This window comes from Lonchura striata, chromosome 25 (genome assembly GCF_046129695.1).
Source record: "Lonchura striata isolate bLonStr1 chromosome 25, bLonStr1.mat, whole genome shotgun sequence".
NCBI classification, from domain to species: domain Eukaryota; kingdom Metazoa; phylum Chordata; class Aves; order Passeriformes; family Estrildidae; genus Lonchura; species Lonchura striata.
Genome location: NC_134627.1, coordinates 7737847 through 7757624, shown reverse-complemented (window position 1 = coordinate 7757624; position 19778 = coordinate 7737847). Strand labels below are relative to the sequence as shown.

Genomic DNA, 19778 nt, shown 5'->3' with positions numbered 1-19778 from the left:
ATTTCACAGAACTGGTTCCGGCTCTGAAGCACACGAGCACAGCGAGGAGGATTTTTCCCCTCGCCTCGCAGAAAAACGCGGCGTAAACCTTTTTTCCCCGGCTCTTATCCCCAGCCTCTCCATGACACCGAGGCCTACCCTCACCCGAGAGCCACACCGGGATGTGTGTGTGGGGGGGGGGTTGACTTCTCCTTTAATTTGGCTTTTCCAACATAATCCCCATCCATCCATCCATCCCCACGGAGCGCAGCACGGGGGGGTCCCCGAGGGGCTGGGGGGCACCGGGGATCGCGGGCGGGGCTGCGGGGCTCTCCCGCATCCCGGCCCGGGCCAGCCCGGCCCCGGGAGGAGCCGCCCGGGGCGACCCGCGGGGACCGCAGCGGGGCCGGGCTGGGCGGGGCCCCCTCCCCGAGCCCCGCCGGGCTTGGGGGGGTCCCGGAGGGGGTTTTTGTGGGGGGGGGTTCGGAGGAGGTTTGTGAATGGAAACACGGAGGAGACGCGCGGGGAGCCCTGAGGGGCCTCGCTGCACCTGCCCGGCCGGGCCCTGAGGGGGAATGGGGGGATCGGAGCCAGCGGGGGCCTCAGGGCTCGGCTGGGGAGGGGGCGAGGGGGCTCTGAGGGGACAGCGGGGCTCTGAGGGGACAGCGGGGGCTCTGAGGGGACAGCGGGGGCTCTGAGGGGACAGCGGGGCCCTGAGGGGACAGCGGGGGCTCTGAGGGGACAGCGGGGGCTCTGAGGGGAGAGCGGGGACCCTGAGGGGAGAGCGGGGACCCTGAGGGGAGAGCGGGGGCTCTGAGGGGAGAGCGGGGTCCCTGAGGGGAGAGCGGGGGCTCTGAGGGGACAGCGGGGGCTCTGAGGGGACAGCGGGGGCTCTGAGGGGACAGCGGGGCTCTGAGGGGAGAGCGGGGGCTCTGAGGGGAGAGCGGGGGCTCTGAGGGGAGAGCGGGGGCTCTGAGGGGAGAGCGGGGTCCCTGAGGGGACAGCGGGGTCCCTGAGGGGAGAGCGGGGATCCTGAGGGGAGAGCGGGGGCTCTGAGGGGAGAGCGGGGACCCTGAGGGGAGAGCGGGGACCCTGAGGGGAGAGCGGGGGCTCTGAGGGGAGAGCGGGGGCTCTGAGGGGAGAGCAGGGTCACTGTGGGAAGAGCGGGGCTCTGAGGGGACAGCGGGGCTCTGAGGGGAGAGCGGGGGCTCTGAGGGGAGAGCGGGGGCTCTGAGGGGAGAGCGGGGGCTCTGAGGGGAGAGCGGGGTCCCTGAGGGGACAGCGGGGTCCCTGAGGGGAGAGCGGGGATCCTGAGGGGAGAGCGGGGGCTCTGAGGGGAGAGCGGGGACCCTGAGGGGAGAGCGGGGACCCTGAGGGGAGAGCGGGGGCTCTGAGGGGAGAGCGGGGGCTCTGAGGGGAGAGCAGGGTCACTGTGGGAAGAGCGGGGCTCTGAGGGGAGAGCGGGGACCCTGAGGGGAGAGCGGGGTCCCTGTGGGAAGAGCGGGGGCTCTGATGGGAGAGCGGGGATCCTGAGGGGAGAGCGGGGCTCTGAGGGGAGAGCGGGGTCCCTGTGGGGAGAACGGGGTCCCTGAGGGGAGAGCGGGGGGAAACACCCCCGGGGGCTGAGGAGGGCACTGAGGGGTCCCCCGGGGGCACTGAGGGGTCCCCTCAGGGGGGCGCGGGCTGGCGGGACCCCTCAGGGGCGGGGCGGGAGGAGGGGGATGAGGAAGAGGAGGAGGAGGAGGAGGAGGAAGAAGGGGGTGTGGGGGGGGTGTGGGGGAAGCCCCTACCTGCACGGCGGCCTCCAGCTTTCCCTCGAAGGTGAAGTCGATGAGGTCCGGCTTGAGGCAGAGCCCATAGTTGAGGGGGGACACGTCGGCGGGCAGCCGCTCGAACGGCCGCTTCTCCGGCATGGCGGGAGCGCGGGGGGTGCGGGGCTGCGCCCCCCCCGGCGGGGCGGCGGCGGCGGCGGAGGGGAGGGGGGGGCGGGGAGGGGGAGGGGGGGGCGCGGGAAGGGCGACGAGGCGGCTCCGCGCACGGACACACCGAGAGGGAGCAGCGGCGGGAGCGGAGGATGAGGAGGAGGAAGATGAGGAGGAGGAGGAGGAGGAGGAGGAGGGAGGGGCGGGGGCGCGCGCGCGCTCCCGGCTCGAGGCGGCCCCGGTGGGGGAGAGCGGAGAGGGAGGGAGGGAGGGGGGGGAGGGAAGGAGGGAGGGAGAGAGGGAGGGAGGCACGCGGACGGCGCGTGCGCGTGCGCGCGGCGGCGCCACGCGGCCGCGCACGTAGCGCGCGCGGGGGGCGGGAAGGGTTTATTGGGCGGGGGGGGGGGGGAAAGGCGGCGGGAGGAGTTGCGTAAGCGCTGGCGGGGAGTGCGCCTGCGCAGAGCCACGCCCCGCTCGGACACGCCCCTTTCTCTAGGCCACGCCCCTTCCATGATGCTGCGGGACGGGGCAGCCCCGGTAAATGGGGATCCCGGTGATGGGGATCCCGGTGATGGGGATCCCGGTAAATGGGGATCCCGATGATGGGGATCCCGGTGATGGGGATCCCGGTGAGCCTCGGAAATGGGGATCCCGGTAAATGGGGATCCCGGTAAATGGGGCTCCCGATAATGGGGACCACTGTTAGCCCCAGTAAATGGGGATCCTGGTAAATGGGGATCCTGGTGATGGGGATCCCGGTAAATGGGGATCCCGGTGATGGGGATCCTGGTGATGGGGATCCCGGTAAATGGGGATCCCGGTGAGCCTCGGTAATGGGGATCCCGGTAAATGGGGATCCCGGTAATGGGGATCCCGGTAAATGGGGATCCCGGTAAATGGGGATCCCGGTGAGCCTCGGTAATGGGGATCCCGGTAATGGGGATCCTGGTGATGGGGATCCCGGTCAATGGGGATCCCGGTAAATGGGGACCCCAGTGATGGGGATTCCGGTGAGCCTCGGTAATGGGGACCCTGGTAATGGAGTTCCCGGTAATGGGGACCCCTGTGAGCCCCAGTAAATGGGGATCCTGGTAAATGGGGATCCCGGTGAGCCTCGATAATGGGGATCCTGATAATGGGGAATCCCGGCAATGGGGCTCCCGATAATGGGGACCCCTGTTAGGCCCAGTAAATGGGGATCCCGGTAAATGGGGATCCCGGTAATGGGGACCCCGGTGTGCCCTGGTAATGGGGATCCCAATGTGCCCCATAAAGGGGATCCCAGTGTGTCTGTAATGGGGATCCCGGTAATGGGGATCCCAGCGTGTCCGTTCCAAGTGGGCCTGGCACAGTGCACCCCATTAACCGAGGCTCCCAGTGCTCCCAGTTTGGACGGATGCTGGCACCCCATTAACTGGGGGCTCTCGGGTCACCTGGCCTGGGTGGGGATTGGCACAGTGCACCCAGGGGCTCCTGGTTTTGGGGTGACACTGGCACGGGCACCCCGTGAGTGGGGCCTCCCAGTCCTCCCAGTTCAGGGGGATGACAGCTCCCAAACCTCCCAGTGCACTCAGACTGGCGGGCAGAGCTGGAATGGTGCCCCCATATTGGGACAGCCAGGTTTCCCTCTTTGCTCTCTGTATTTCATAGTTTATTTCTCACTATTCCTTCCCCGACGAGATTTATTTTTGTTAAAATTGGCACTTTGCTGTTTAAAAAAGATAAGTTAGTGTTGAGCCGGGGAGAGAGCGAGCAGGGGGAGTGGAGAAAGTGAGCAAAAATTTGGGGAGTTGGATTCGAGGTAGGGAGCAGGGATTCGAGGAGGGAATGGGGATTTGGGAAGGAAAAGGGATTTGAGAAGTGAAAAGGGATTTGGGGACTCGAGTAGAGATTCAAGGCAGGGGGAACAGCGAGTTGAGGGAAGAAGGAGCAAGAGAGGGAGATGGGATTTGAGGAGGAGAATAGGATTCGAGGTAGAGAGAAGGGGTTCGAGGAAGGGAACAGGGATTTCAGGGAGGGAGCAGAGATTCCCTGAGACCTGGAGGAGCCGGCGGCACGAACTGGGGCAGGGAGAAAGTACAGCCAAGCTCTCAGCACATGGTTACAAAAACCCAGCGCTGCCGAGCGAGCCCGGGTTCAACCGGGGCTGCCGCGGGGCCGCATTGTGCTGAGGAGCCCCGGGGAAGGAAAGAGAGACAAGGGAACAGCTGGAAACAGCTGGAAACAGCTGGAGCCGAGCGGGGGGGTTCGGGCAGCTGCCGCCCTGCTCCATCCTGCCAGGATGCGGGACGCGGGGACACGGGCGGGCTGCGGGATGGGGGGACATCAGCGCTGGCAGCTGCTCCAGGGAACGTTGTAGGATTTTATGGAATGCTGGCGGGGTGCTTGGGCGGAAAGTCCCGTCTGCCCTGCAGCGAGGGAAGGGCTGGGGCCGCCCGGTTTGGCGAGGAGGCTCCGTGTGGGATTTGCAGGCGGGATGGATGGAATTGGACTCGGCGCGGCAGTGCCACGCTGGGGACACCCCGAGGCCACCGCGGCAGGAGAAGCCACAGCCGTGCTTGGGGGACTTTGCCAGGGCAACAATCCCGTCCCCTCCCGCCTTGCCTCGGTGCTGGCACCGCGGGTGACTGTCCCTGGCAGAGCCACGGGAAGGTCAGGGGCGGGATAAAACTATTCCTGGAGCAGAGCTGCTGGGCTCCGCGGGAGGGGATTGTCTCCTCTGAGCTTTAATTCCCATCCCGGATGGCCGCGGGGTCACTGGGTGCCCTCCTGGCCCTCCAAGGGGGGGTCTCGGTAGCCGCGGTGGCCACCGCGGGGGTTGTGCTTGGCAAAGGGCTCCGGGTGCTGCTCCGCACGGGAGATGCTGCGAGGTGACAGATGCTGCTGTCAGCAAGAATCCAGAAAAAAAAATATATATATATATTAAAAAAGGAAGGAAGAAAGAGAGAAAGAGCGAGGAGAAAGCCAAGGGGAAGCCGCCTCCTCCGCCGTGTCCCGACCAAACCGGGTTCTCCTGTAGTGCCAGACTGCTGCGGGCCCCGGGACAAACGGGTGGAAGCCAGGAGCTGTAATTAGCCCAGAGCCTCTGCAGCCACCAACCGCTGTCAGTGCTCCTTTCTAATTAGGAAAAACAAGGAAAAAAAAAAATAAAATTCCCAAAAGAGGCTTTTCTTTTTCTCTCTTTTGCCGGAGTTTTTGCCGGTGCTGCCGGGAGCAGCCGGAGGGCACCGGCTAATCCTGCCTCGCAGGTCTGGGCTGCCGGCTTAGGGGTGGAATCTCTGGTATTCGGGAGCACGGGGACAACAGCGCTCGTAGCTCTGGGGCCTCTTGCTCCGCGGGTCATTCTCGGGGGGTTGGGAGGCGTTTTTCCTTGGATTTTCCCCTCTCCGTGTGTGCGTGCGGCTCTGCCCGTCCCTCCCCGCTCACCGCCGGGCACCTGAGACGAGTTCAACAAGGATGGAGGCAACGCGGCCCAGCCCCTGCCTGGAGCTGGCGGGGACAATTTGGGGCGGGTGCCGAGCCCCGATCCCAGCCCTGATCCCACTCTCCCAAATCCCCACGTGGTGGTTTTGCAGGGAGAAGGGCACAGGTGGGCTGGGAACATCTCCACGGCCTCATCCCAAATTTCTTCAGCGATGCTCCCAGGTGGAACCCCCCCCCACGAACAAGGAGGTGGCTCCAGAGCGGTTCCAGAGCCCCCCAGCGCTGCCCACGGAGGTGAAACCGGTCGGGATTGCATCCCGGGAGAGCCGGCCGGGCTGGGAAAATCCAGCCCCACGAGTCCAGAGCCGTGGGAAAGCGCCGGGGCCGTGGGGCACCGGGGCCGGTGACTCAGCCCCGGCTGCTCCAGGATTGACTCCACAGCTCCAGGGCTTCATCCCGGTTTTCCAGCGGGCTCCACTTTTCCCACCGCGGGTGCTGCGGGCCTCTGCTATTTTTTTCCCCCCATCCCAGTGAGCATCACGCCGAATTTTGGGAGGTGCTGGCGGGCTGCAGATGCCATCCCCCCCCAGCCCAGCCCCGCACGGCCGCTCCCGGCTCGTCCCCGCTCAGATAAGAGCGAGCACGGGGCCGGGGATCAACGGTCTCGGGCACAGCGGAGCCGTCACTACACATTAACCAGCTGTCCGATGGAGCAACGCGTCCTCGGAGCCAAGATCAACAGTCCCCAAAGCAAACTGGGAGCGGGGCCAGGCGCAGCGAGCGCGGCCGGAGCCTCCCAGCGAGCCCCCTGTTCCCGAGGGGCTCCCCCCGGGCTTCGCACCCCCGGGCTGGGCTCGCCTTTGGCTCTGCGAGCCGGGCTGGAGCCTCGCCCTGCGGGCGTGGGCGGGTGATGAGCATCCCCAGGGTGTCCCGGCGGCTCCCAGGGATGGGGTTTCAAGGGAAGAGGGTTTGGGATGAGCTGCTGGGTGTTTTAGGGTGTCCCAAGGACACCCGGAGGGACCCTCGGTATCTCCCCCCACCTCTCGCCAGCAGGATGCCGCTTCCCGGTGTGCCAACCTGTCCTGGGGGCACCCGCAGGGACCCCTGCCCCCGACCCCCCTCCAAAACCAGCGCCGGGGGCTGCTGCGATGGGGAATGCCAAAAAGCATCGCACGAACCCCACGGAGCTGCTGGTGGGGTGTGCAGGAACCTGGGGGGGGGTTCTGCGGGTCCGGGGGGGGCTCTGGAAATTCGGGGAGGGGGTCCTGAGTGTCCGGGGGGTGGGGGGGGGGGGGCTGTGCAGATCTGGGAGGGGCTCTGAGGGTCTGGGGGGACAAATCTGGGGGTCCGGGGGGTGTTCTGCAGATCGGGGGGGCTATGCAGATGTGAGGTTCTGGGGAGACACATCTGGGGGTCCGGGGGTCCGGCGGGGCTCTGAAGATCCGGGGTGGGGGCTTTGCGTATCCAGGAGGGGGCTATGCAGATCTGGAAAGGGCTCTGCGTGGCTGGAGGGGTCCTGGGGGTCTGGGGGGACAAATCTGGGGGTCCGAGGGGAAGGGGGGGGCTCTGCAGGTCCGGGGGGGATCGTCACTACAGATCCGGGAGGATCTCTGCTTCTGGGGGCTCTACATATCCAGGAGAGGGCTGTGCAGACCTGGGAGGGGCATTGCGTGGCTGGAGGGGTCCTGGGGGTCTGGGAGGACAAATTTGGGGGTCCGGGGGGGCTCTGAAGATCCGGGGGGGGGGTCGTCACTACAGATCCGGCGGGCATCTCTGCCTCTGCAGGTCCGGGATGGGGGCTCTACGTATCCAGGAGGGGGCTGTGCAGATCTGGGAGGGGCTCTGCGTGGCTGGAAGGGTCCTGGGGGTCTGGGAGGACAAATTTGGGGGTCCGGGGGGGCTCTGAAGATCCGGGGGGGGTCGTCACTACAGATCCGGCGGGCATCTCTGCCTCTGCAGGTCCGGGATGGGGGCTCTACGTATCCAGGAGGGGGCTGTGCAGATCTGGGAGGGGCTCTGCGTGGCTGGAAGGGTCCTGGGGGTCTGGGGGACAAATTTGGGGGTCCGGGGGGCTCTGAAGATCCGGGGGGGGGGGGTCACTGTAGATCCGAGGGGGGGTGGCTCCGACACCCGCACGGGGCAGGATGGAGGGTGGGGGTCCACCCTATGACCCGTGTGGGGGATGGAGGCGGTGACGCCCCCCACCCCCTCCCCAATTCCCGGGGGTCCTCCCCCCCCCCCCCCCCCGCATTGCACCACGCACGGAGTGTGGGGGGGGGCGTTGTGGGGGAGTGGGCGGAGCCTCCCGCGCTGGCCACGCCCCCCCTCCGCAGCCGATGGAATTTTCCACTCGCGGGCGCGGCGCGGGCTCGCGCTGGCCACGCCCCCCCTCCGCGCGCGCGCGCGCGCCGCGAGGCCCCGCCCACCCCCCCCCCACCCCCCCCGCGGCGGGGCAAAGATGGCGGCCGCCATGGCGGCGCGGCTCTGCCTGAAGGTGGGAGCGGCAGGAACGCCGTGAGGGGCGCCGGGGAGCGGCTGTGGATCAGCGGTGTGGGCGCTGAGGGGAAATGAAGGTGAAGCGGAGCTCACTCCGCGCTCTGCCGTTGTTTCTCCTCAGGGTGCCGAGTCGCTGCTGCGCGCCAAGGCCCTGCCCTGTGTGGCGGTGCCGGTGAGGGGCCGGAGGAAATGGCCGCGGGTGCCCGAGTGGGCTCGGGAGCTGAGCGCTGAGGAGAAGGAGCGGCGGCTGCGATCCGCGGCTCCCGTGTTCCCGGACGAGCGCATGGAGCGCACTTTCTTCCTGGCTTGCACGGGTACGGCAAAACGGGTGATGGATGGGAGAGACAGAATGAGAATCAGGATTCCTTCCCCAGCGGCTTCCCTGCCTCGTCTCCAAAGCTCTCGGTGCCTTTTCCTCGGATCGTGGAATTCCAGAGGGGTTTGGGATGGGAAAGCCCCTCCAGTGCTGCCCCTGCTCAATTCCAGGCGCTCCAAGCCCTGTCCAGGGACATTTCTGGGAAGTGGCACCATGGAATGGTTTGTGTGGCAAGGGACATTAAATCCATCCAGTGCCACCCCCTGCCAAGGGACATTAAATCCATCCAGTGCCAGCCCAATCCCAAGTGCTCCAAGCCCCGTCCAGGACAATTCCAGGGATGCTGGGGCAGCCACAGCCACACCTGTGCCAGGATCTGAGCACCCTCACAAGGAGGAATTTCTTCCCAAAATCCCCTCCCGAGTCCATTTCTCCACCTGTAAAGGTGGAGCAAGGCTGCAAGGATCTGGGAAGTGGCATCATGGAATGATTTGGGTGGCAAAATCCCATCCAGTGCCACGGGCAGAGGCAGCTTCCCCAATCCCAGCTGCTCCAAGCCCCATCCAGGACAATTCCAGGGATCCTGGGGCAGCCACAGCTGCTCTGGGCACCCTCGGAGGGAGGAATTTCTTCCCAACATTCCCTCCCGAGTCCATTTCTCCACCTGTAAAGGTGGAGCAAGGCTGCAAGGATCTGGGAAGTGGCATCATGGAATGATTTGGGTGGCAAAATCCCATCCAGTGCCACGGGCAGAGGCAGCTTCCCCAATCCCAGCTGCTCCAAGCCCCATCCAGGACAATTCCAGGGATCCTGGGGCAGCCACAGCTGCTCTGGGCACCCTCGGAGGGAGGAATTTCTTCCCAACATTCCCTCCCGAGTCCATTTCTCTACCTGTAAAGGTGAAGCAAGGCTGCAAGGATCTGGGAAGTGGCATCATGGAATGGTTTGGGTGGCAAAATCCCATCCAGTGCCACCCGTGCCATGGGCAGGAGCAGCTTCCCCAATCCCAGCTGCTCCGAGTCCTGTCCAGGGACAAATCCAGGGATCCAGGGGCAGCCACAGCTGCTCTGGACATCTCAGATTTCTTCCCAAAATCCCCTCCCGAGTCCATTTCTCCACGAGGAAAAATTGGAGGAATGCTACAAGGATCTGGAAAGTGGCATCGTGGAATGGTTTGTGTGGCAAAGGACCTTAAATCCCATCCAGTGCCACCCCTGCCATGGCTGGAGAGGAAGGAAAGGAGAATGGAAAGGCCATGCTCCCAAAAAAAGCCACATTCCACCCAAAAATCCCCTTTTCCATTCCGAGCCAGGGCTGGGGAACCCCACAGAACCCCAGATTTGGAGGGAAGGAGCTTTAAATTCCATCCAGGGACACTTCCCACTGTCCCAGGCTGCTCCAACCTGGCTGTGGACACTTCCAGGGATCCAGGGGCAGCCTCAGCTTCTCTGGGAATTCCATCCCAGCCCCTCAGGGAGGAATTCCTTCCCAAAATTCCCTCTAAACTTCATTTTGATGCCATTTTGATGCCTTCCCTGGGCTGTGAGGGAGCAGCACCTGTGGGCGAGCTTATCCCAGGAATTCTCTACTTGGAATTCCCAGGAATTCTCTCTCTGGAATTCCCCCCCTCTCCATTCCCTGCGTTCTGAGCCTCCTCCTGAGCTGCTTTTCCCACCCCCAGCTGAAATCATGGATCCCTACGTCCCCCCCGAGGGCGATGCCCGCCTGACCTCGCTGTCCAAGGACGGGGTGAAGCAGCAGATGCAGAAGCTGAGGCAAACAGCGGCCTCTCAGCTGGCGTACGTACCCCTCGTTAGCTAATTAGCTTAATTAACCGCCTGCAGCAGCTCTGCTCTGCCTGTCCTGGGGCTGTTCCTTAGGTATTTCTACCTCCAGGTCACCTGGGAACCCCAAATCCCCTCCAAGACCCTCCTGTGTCTCTCCAGGTCACCCCAAATTCCCTGCAGGATCCCCCTGTGTCCCTCCAGGTCACCCAGGATACCCCAAATCCCCTCCAGGACCCTCCTGTGTCTCTCCAAGCCACTCAGGTCACCCCAAATCCCTCCAGGATCCCCCTGTGTCCCTCCAGGTCACCCAGGATACCCCAAATTCCCTCCAGGACCCTCCTGTGTCTCTCCAGGTCACCCCAAATTCCCTGCAGGATCCCCCTGTGTCCCTCCAGGTCACCCAGGATACCCCAAATTCCCTCCAGGACCCTCCTGTGTCTCTCCAGGTCACCCCAAATTCCCTGCAGGATCCCCCTGTGTCCCTCCAGGTCACCCAGGATACTCCAAATTCCCTCCAGGACCCTCCTGTGTCTCTCCAGGTCACCCCAAATTCCCTGCAGGATCCCCCTGTGTCCCTCCAGGTCACCCAGGATACCCCAAATTCCCTCCAGGACCCTCCTGTGTCTCTCCAGGTCACCCCAAATCCCTTCAGGATCCCCCTGTCTCCCTCCAGGACACCTCCAGCCCACCCAGGACCCCCAAATCCCCTCAAAACTCCCCCAGATTCTCCCCCAGGACCCCCCTGTGTTCCCCCAGGTCACCTCCAGCCCACCCAGGACCCCCAAATCCCCTCAAAACTCCCCCAAATCCTCCCCGCTGTGTCCCCCCAGGTCACCCAGGACCCCAAATTTCCCCCCAGGACCCCCCTGTGTCCCCCCAGACCTCCCCCCAGGACCCCCCAAACCCCCTCTGTGAGGGGGCTGAGGGATTTCTGGATGATTTTTAGAATTTTAGGTTGTTTCCTCCCTTTTTTCCCCATTTTTGTTGTTGTTCCCCTTCCCCTGGAATTCCCACCTCTCTTGTTGGGAACGGCCACACTGTGCACTCCCAATTTTTTAGGATTTTTTGGATTTTGCTGTTTTATAACCACCTGAAGGTTTTGTCTCAGTGGGGGATCTCCAATTCTCAGCTGGTAAAAACTGGGATTGAATCCTATAGGATCCAAACCTCCAGGACAGCTCCGATTTTGTTCTTTCCTTCATTTTTTTTCTTTCCCAGCCTGCGGAAGATCAAGGATCACGACCCGGATTTCAGCACCAAAACCTTCCCTGAGAAAGCCCAGGAGATATTTATTGAGGCCCACAATTCCCTGGCAAAGTACGGCCCTTCCCCGACCCACGAGGAGCTGGAATTTGTGGGGGAAATGTGGAATTTTTGTGGGGGGAAAGGTGGAATTTATGGGGAAAGAGGGAATTTAAGTGAGGAAATTCTGTGGGGGGAAAAGGGGGAATTTGTATGGGGGAAAACGGGAATTTTGTGGGGGGAAAGGATGAATTTGTTGGGAAAAGGTGGAATTTGTGTGGGGGAAAAAGGGGAGAATTTATGGGGAAAGAGGGAATTTAAGCAAGGAATTTGTGTGGGGGGGAATTTGTGGGGGGGAAAAAGTGGAATTTGTGGGGAAAGAGGGAATTTAAGTGAGGAAATTCTGTGGGAGGAAAAGGGGAGTTTGTGGGGGAAATTGCAGGAATTTATGGGGAAAATAGCAGGAATTTGTGGGAGGAAAAGGGGAATTTGTGGGGGAAATGACAGGAATTTGTGGGGGAAATGGCGGGAATATGTGGGGGAAATTGCAGGAATTTGTGGGAGGAAAAGGGAATTTGTGGGGAAAATTGCAGGAATTTGTGGGAGGAAATGGCGGGAATTTGTGGGGGAAATGGCAGGAATTTGTGGGAGGAAAAGGGGAATTTGTGGGGCAAATGCAAGAATTTGTGGGAGGAAAAGGGAATTTGTGGGAGGAAATGGCGGGAATTTGTGGGGAAATGGCGGGAATTTGTGGGGGAAATGGCGGGAATTTGTGGGGGAAATTGCAGGAATTTGTGGGGGAAATGGCGGGAATTTGTGGGGGAAATTGCAGGAATTTGTGGGAGGAAAAGGGAATTTGTGGGGAAAATTGCAGGAATTTGTGGGAGGAAATGGTGGGAATTTGTGGAGGAAATGGTGGGAATTTGTGGGGGAAATGGCAGGAATTTGTGGGAGGAAATGGCAGGAATTTGTGGAGGAAATGGCGGGAATTTGTGGGGGAAATGGCAGGAATTTGTGGGAGGAAAAGGGGAATTTGTGGGGAAAATGCAAGAGTTTGTGGGAGGAAAAGGGAATTTGTGAGGAAATGGCGGGAATTTGTGGGAGGAAATGGCGGGAATTTGTGGGGAAATGGCAGGAATTTGTGGGAGGAAAAGGGGAATTTGTGGGGGAAAATTGCAAGAATTTGTGGTAGGAAAAGGGAATTTGTGGGGAAATGGCGGGAATTTGTGGGAGGAAATGGCGGGAATTTGTGGGGGAAATTGCAGGAATTTGTGGGGAAAATTGCAGGAATTTTTGGGGGAAATGGCAGCAATTTGTGGGGGAAATGCAAGAATTTGTGGGAGGAAAAGGGGAATTTGTGGGGGAGGAAAGGGGGAATTTGTGGGGAAAATTACAGGAATTTGTGGGGGAAAGCAGGAATTTTTTTGGGAACCTCTTTCCCTGTGCTGGGGTGACCGGGGGTGTTTTCTCTGCAGCTTTAACAAGCAGAAGCTTCACTCCCTGGTGACCGAGCGCTGCTACCCCGTAAGTGCCTGGAATTTTTGGGATTTCTCAGCTGGAAGGGACCCCCAGGGATCATCAACCCAACCACGGCATTTCAAACTTTATAAATTTCATCCTCTGCCTCGTTTTTTATGGAATTTTTCCTTTTTTTTTTAAATTTTTTTTAATTTTTTTTTTTTTTAAGGTTTTCTAAACCTGGTGATATTTATTTTCTGGATTCAGCAAAGAGCTGGGAGGGAAAAACCCAAAAACTCATCAACAACCAATTAAAATGCTTGCGGTGTTCTCTAATTGTTCCCATTAACATCCAAATTGAGTTGGGTTAAAATCCCAGTTGCTGAAAATTTTGAATTTTCTGTGCTGAAGAGCGCAGACCCACAAGAAAAGACAATATTTGACCAAAGACCATAAAAAAACCTTCCAAAATTGATTAATAACACTAAGATTACAAATGTGTAGTTTGATTAGAAGTAATATCTCTAAGTAAAAAACTTAAAATTTTAAAATGTAACAATGTATATAAGGCAAAATAGAAGTTTTAAAACAGTAACTAATTGTTTTTCACAAGATTAGGTATTATTTTATAATTGAACAGAAAAATCCGTGTTATGGACTTTGAGTGGTTATTAAGTCAAAAATAAAAATAGAATTAATATAATTAAACATAATTTCTTAGTTAAATAATTTAACCTTCAAAGATTTTGTATAGAGAGAGTTGACTGTTTCGTAACTTATTAGTAAAATGCTGTAAAAATTACAATTTATAATATAAATATAACACAAAGATTATAATATCAATGAAAATAATAAACACCTAAATCTAAAGTCTATCTTATAAATATAAATATAACACAAAGATTATAATATCAATAAAAATAATAAACACCTAAATCTAAATGTAGTAAATGCGTAAATGTAAATAATCTATTATATAATAATATAATATAATATAATATAATATAATATAATATAATATAATATAATATACATATATATTATATTATATTATATTATATTATATTATATTATATTATATTATATTATATTATATTTACATTACAATTACATTATATTACATTATATTACATTACATTACATTATATTATATTATATTATATTATATTATATTATATTATATTATATTATATTATATTATATTACATTACATTACTTTACATTATATTACATTATATTACATTATATTACATTACATTATTATTTATAATTAATAATAAATAATAATAAGAATATATAAGAATATATAATAATAAATAAATAATAATAAAACCTAAACATCTAAACCTAAATTCCATCTCAAATACCTTCAATCCCAACCTTAACAAGAAACAAACAAACAAAAAACCCCCAAAAAACCCCCAAAAAAACCACAAGAAGCGACTGAATCGGAGCTGATTTTCACCGCCAGGGGGTGAAACAGTGATTAATAATCAAATTAATTGCAAGCTGATTTCTCTGGCAGGACATGGTGCGGGGGAACAGGTACAGAACCATCCGGTGGAGGTTTGTGGAGTCCCTGGAGCCGCCCAGGGTGGTGCACGTGCGCTGCGAGGGCGTCCTGAACCGGGGCAACCTCTACGGGCAGGTGACGGTGAGGATGCACAGCCGCCAGGTGAGCCCTGCCCGCGGCCGCCTGCGGCGTGCAAATTCCCAATTTCCACAGGTTTTCATGGAAAGTCACGTTTAGGTCATCCACGAGCCTTCTCCAGCATGAAAAATCCCAATTTCCACAGTTTTTCATGGAAAGTCACGTTTACGTCATCCACGAGTCTTCTCGAGCATGAAAAAATCCCAATTTCCACAGGTTTTCTTGGAAAGTCACGTTTAGGTCATCCACGAGCCATCTCGAGCATGAAAAAATCCCAATTTCCCCAGTTTTTCATGGAAAGTCATGTTTAGGTCATCCAGGAGTCTTCTCGAGCATGAAAAAATCCCAATTTCCCCAGTTTTTCATGGAAAGTCATGTTTAGGTCATCCAGGAGTCTTCTTGAGCATGGAAAATCCCAATTTCCACAGGTTTTCTTGGAAAGTCACATTTAGGTCATCCAGGAGTCTTCTCGAGCATGAAAAAATCCCAATTTCCATAGTTTTTAATGGAAAGTCACATTTAGGTCATCCAGGAGCCTCCTCCAGGATGAACAATCCCAACTTCTCCAGTTTTTAATGGAAAGTCACGTTTAGGTCATCCATGAGCCTTCTCGAGCATGAAAAATCCCAATTTCCACAGTTTTTCGTGGAAAGTCACGTTTAGGTCATCCATGAGCCTTCTCGAGCATGAAAAAATCCCAATTTCCACAGTTTTTCGTGGAAAGTCACAATTAGGTCATCCACGAGCCATCTCGAGCATGAAAAAATCCCAATTTCCCCAGTTTTTAATGGAAAGTCACGTTTAGGTCATCCAGGAGCCTCCTCGAGGATGAACAATCCCAACTTCTCCAGTTTTTAATGGAAAGTCACGTTTAGGTCATCCACGAGCCTTCTCCAGCATGAAAAAATCCCAATTTCCACAGTTTTTAATGGAAAGTCACGTTTAGGTCATCCACGAGCCTTCTCCAGCATGAAAAAATCCCAATTTCCACAGTTTTTAATGGAAAGTCATGTTTACGTCATCCACGAGCCATCTCGAGCATGAAAAATCCCAATTTCCCCAGTTTTTAATGGAAAGTCACGTTTACGTCATCCAGGAGTCTTCTCGAGCATGAAAAAATCCCAATTTCCCCAGTTTTTAATGGAAAGTCACGTTTACGTCATCCAGGAGTCTTCTCGAGCATGAAAAAATCCCAATTTCCACAGTTTATCTTGGAAAGTCACGTTTAGGTCATCCACGAGCCTTCTCCAGCATGAAAAAATCCCAATTTCCACAGTTTTTAATGGAAAGTCACGTTTAGGTCATCCAGGAGTCTTCTCGAGCATGAAAAAATCCCAATTTCCACAGTTTTTCATGGAAAGTCACGTTTAGGTCATCCAGGAGTCTTCTCGAGCATGAAAAAATCCCAATTTCCCCAGTTTTTCATGGAAAGTCATGTTTAGGTCATCCAGGAGTCTTCTTGAGCATGGAAAATCCCAATTTCCACAGGTTTTCTTGGAAAGTCACGTTTAGGTCATCCAGGAGTCTTCTCCAGCATGAAAAATCCCAATTTCCACAGTTTTTCATGGAAAGTCACGTTTAGGTCATCCAGGAGCCTCCTCGAGGATGAACAATCCCAACTTCTCCAGTTTTTAATGGAAAGTCACGTTTAGGTCATCCACGAGCCTTCTCCAGCATGAAAAATCCCAATTTCCATAGTTTTTAATGGAAAGTCACATTTAGGTCATCCAGGAGCCTCCTCCAGGATGAACAATCCCAACTTCTCCAGTTTTTAATGGAAAGTCACGTTTAGGTCATCCACGAGCCTTCTCCAGCATGAAAAATCCCAATTTCCACAGTTTTTCGTGGAAAGTCATGTTTAAGTCATCCAGGAGCCTTCTCGAGCATGAAAAAATCCCAATTTCCACAGTTTTTCTTGGAAAGTCACGTTTACGTCATCCATGAGCCATCTCCAGCATGAAAAATCCCAATTTCCCCAGTTTTTAATGGAAAGTCACGTTTAGGTCATCCACGAGCCTTCTCCAGCATGAAAAATCCCAATTTCCCCAGTTTTTAATGGAATGTCACATTTAGGTCATCCAGGAGCCTCCTCCAGGATGAACAATCCCAATTTCCCCAGTTTTTAATGGAAAGTCATGTTTAGGTCATCCAGGAGTCTTCTTGAGCATGGAAAATCCCAATTTCCACAGGTTTTCTTGGAAAGTCACGTTTAGGTCATCCAGGAGCCTCCTCCAGGATGAACAATCCCAACTTCTCCAGTTTTTAATGGAAAGTCACGTTTAGGTCATCCACGAGCCATCTCGAGCATGAAAAAATCCCAATTTCCCCAGTTTTTCATGGAAAGTCACGTTTAGGTCATCCACGAGTCTTCTCCAGCATGAAAAATCCCAATTTCCCCAGTTTTTAATGGAAAGTCACGTTTAGGTCATCCACGAGTCTTCTCCAGCATGAAAAATCCCAATTTCCCCAGTTTTTAATGGAAAGTCACGTTTAGGTCATCCAGGAGACTTCTCGAGCATGAAAAAATCCCAATTTCCACAGTTTTTAATGGAAAGTCACGTTTACGTCATCCAGGAGTCTTCTCGAGCATGAAAAAATCCCAATTTCCACAGTTTTTAATGGAAAGTCACGTTTAGGTCATCCAGGAGACTTCTCGAGCATGAAAAAATCACAATTTCCACAGTTTTTCTTGGAAAGTCACGTTTAGGTCATCCACAAGCCATCTCGAGCATGAAAAAATCCCAATTTCCACAGTTTTTAATGGAAAGTCACGTTTAGGTCATCCAGGAGTCTTCTTCAGGATGAAAAATCCCAATTTTCCCAGTTTTTCCTGGAAATTTACATTTAGGTCATCCACGAGCCTTCTCCAGCATGAAAAAAATCCCAATTTCCCCAGTTTTTAATGGAAAGTCACGTTTAGGTCCTCCAGGAGACTTCTCCAGGATGAACAATCCAAATTTCCCCAGCTTTTCCTGGAATGTCACATTCAGGTCATCCAGGATGAACAATCCCAAATTTTCCCAGCCTTTCCTCCCTAGGAAAATCCATCCCTCCATCTTCCCTCACCATTCCCAACCTGCTGCCAGAGATCCCAAACTTTTTTGGGTTGGAAATCCCTTAAATCCCATCCCATGGGCAGGGACACCTCCCACTACCCCAGGTCACTCCAAACCCCATCCATCCGGGTTTTTTTGGGTTTTTTTGGATATTTTGACAGATTTTGGCCATCTACGACCGCTTCGGGCGCCTCATGTACGGCGGGGAGGAAATTCCCAAGGATGTTCTGGAATATGTCGTGTTTGAGAGGTACCTGGTGAACCCCTATGGAACGTGGAGGATGCACGGGAAGATCATCCCAGAGTGGGCCCCACCCAAGGATCCCATCATAAAGGTGGGGAAAAAGCTGGAAAATGGGATTGTGGGGGGGAAAAATGGGATTGTGAGGGGGAAAAATGGGATCAAGAAGGGGAAAATGGGATCAAGAAGGGGAAAATGGGATCGTGAAGGGGAAAAATGGTATTGTGAGGGGGAAAAATGGGATTGTGAGGGGGAAAATGGGATTGTGAAGGGGAAAATGGGATCGTGAAGGGGAAAAATGGGATTGTGAGGGGGAAAAATGGGATTGTGAGGGGGAAAAATGGGATTGTGAAGGGGAAAATGGGATTGTGAGGGGGAAAAATGGGATTGTGAGGGGGAAAATGGGATTGTGAGGGGGAAAAATGGGATCAAGAAGGGGAAAATGGGATCAAGAAGGGGAAAATGGGATCGTGAAGGGGAAAAATGGTATTGTGAGGGGGAAAAATGGTATTGTGAGGGGGAAAATGGGATTGTGAAGGGGGAAAATGGGATCACGAAGGGGAAAGACTGGAAAAATGCAGCTCCCAGAGGGGAAAATGCAGATCCCTGGGGATCATTCTGGACAAAGCAGAGCTGTTTGGAATTTCCATGGAATTGCTCCCTGGAACACCTGGGAGCTGGAATGGGAGGCTGAGGGCCTGGAATGGCTGAGGGCAGGTGTGGGGTAATTTTGGGAATTATTTCCCCCTTTTGCCTGACCTTCCTGACTAAAAATAGATGTTGGAGAAGGAGGAGGGGAGAATTCCAGTGCAATTCAAGGCTTCCCGTCCCATTCCCTTCTCCTGCCTCCATTTGATCCCATTTTTTTCCCCTTTCCAGAACCCTCTGCTCCCCTTTTTTCCTGCTGATTTTTGTCCCTTGCTTTTGCAGACCGTGATGATTCCAGCCCCGGATGCCTCACAGGAGCACGAAACAGTGAAGTAGAAAATTCTGGAATGTGGACAGGGACATCAGACAGGCCAGGAGGGAGGATTGGGAATTGTGCCTTTGGGAATGGGCTCCAGCCACTCCAAAATTTGTACAAATCCTTCAAAACGAGCGAGCCTCGCCCTCGCTGGGTTTCCATGAGGATGAGGAGCTTCGGGAGCATCCAGAGGCCACCCTCTGTCCTGGAATTCCATGGGAGAGCCCTTGGAGTGTTTGTCACCTCCATGGGGAGTGTCACAGACCTGCAGCTCAGTCATTAAAACTTCACCAGTGGCTGTTGGCACTGTTTTTTTCCCCATCTCTTTCTCAAACTCCTATTTTTTAAACAGAAACCAGGAGAACTTTAAGTTCTGTGGTTGCCAGAGGAGCTGATAATTTGATTTAATTTCAGGTTTGATTCCTGACGAGGGGCTGGGGTTGGTGTTGTCACTGAGGGGCTGGCACCATCCTGTGGGCACGGTGACATTTGCTGCTGTCCCTGCTTTTCCTGGGCTGGAAAAACAACTTTTTGGTTTTTTTCCCTCTGTGAGGTTCCTTCTTTATTCCTGCTCTGCTCAGCCAGTTCTCCTCACAGAGAAAACCCTCCCTGCTCCCCCAAGAACAAACCCTTTTCTCCTTCTCGTCCTGCTTTTTAACTCAGCCACTTCCAGAGCGTGGGAGAGTTCAGGGAATTTTTATTTTTTCCTTGAGAGGGATTTTGCAGAGCTGTAAAAAACAAAACAAAACAAAACAAAAAAAAAAAAAAACAAAAAAAGAGGAGCTGTGGCTCCTTTTTGCTTCTCTGTGTTTCATTTTGGGAGGGCAGTAGCTCCTCTTTGTGCCGTGCTGGGAGAGGAGCCAGCAGTGGAATCCCTGCCATGTCCCTTGGGATGTCACAGGGGTGTCCTAAAAAATTGTTTTTATTTGTTTATTATTTTATTATTTAAAAATTGTCGCAATCTGTTCCTAAAAAAAAAAACAAAAAAAACCAAAAAAAACCAATTTCCACGGAGTGTGGGAGCTCAGATCTCTCTGTGGATCCCAGGGCAGGAGGGAATGGAATTCCTGCACCCGGAGGGAGGGGAGGATTGGGATTGTTCAGGCTGGAAAAGGGGAATTTTGGGGTGACCCCATGGAGGATTCCCTGAAGGAACTATGGGGAAAGATGGGACAGAGGGATGAAGGGCACAGGGAATGGGTTCCTTCTGCCAGAGGCCAGGGAGAGGTGGAATTTTGGGAAG

General features: G+C 54.7%; 2 protein-coding genes across 2 annotated transcripts in view; one reads left to right on the top strand and one right to left on the bottom strand.

The window, feature by feature from the left end:
* The window catches only part of LOC110478680 (puromycin-sensitive aminopeptidase), a 32483-nt gene extending 30544 nt beyond the window's left edge, over positions 1 to 1939 (bottom strand). Inside the window, exon 1 of the mRNA XM_077788389.1 lies at positions 1770 to 1939. Coding sequence (XP_077644515.1) covers positions 1770 to 1892 — 123 coding nt within the window. The 5' untranslated portion in view covers positions 1893 to 1939. The remainder of the gene's footprint in view (positions 1 to 1769) is intronic.
* Positions 1940 to 7754: 5815 nt separating this feature from the next.
* MRPL45 (mitochondrial ribosomal protein L45) lies at positions 7755 to 18854 on the top strand. The gene is made up of 8 exons (XM_077788323.1): positions 7755 to 7818; positions 7942 to 8134; positions 9818 to 9935; positions 11142 to 11240; positions 12641 to 12689; positions 14149 to 14298; positions 17492 to 17665; positions 18502 to 18854. The coding sequence occupies exons 1-8, from the start codon at positions 7783 to 7785 to the stop codon at positions 18553 to 18555; spliced, it is 873 nt and encodes a 290-aa protein (XP_077644449.1). The 5' UTR covers positions 7755 to 7782; the 3' UTR covers positions 18556 to 18854.
* Positions 18855 to 19778: the final 924 nt, after the last annotated feature.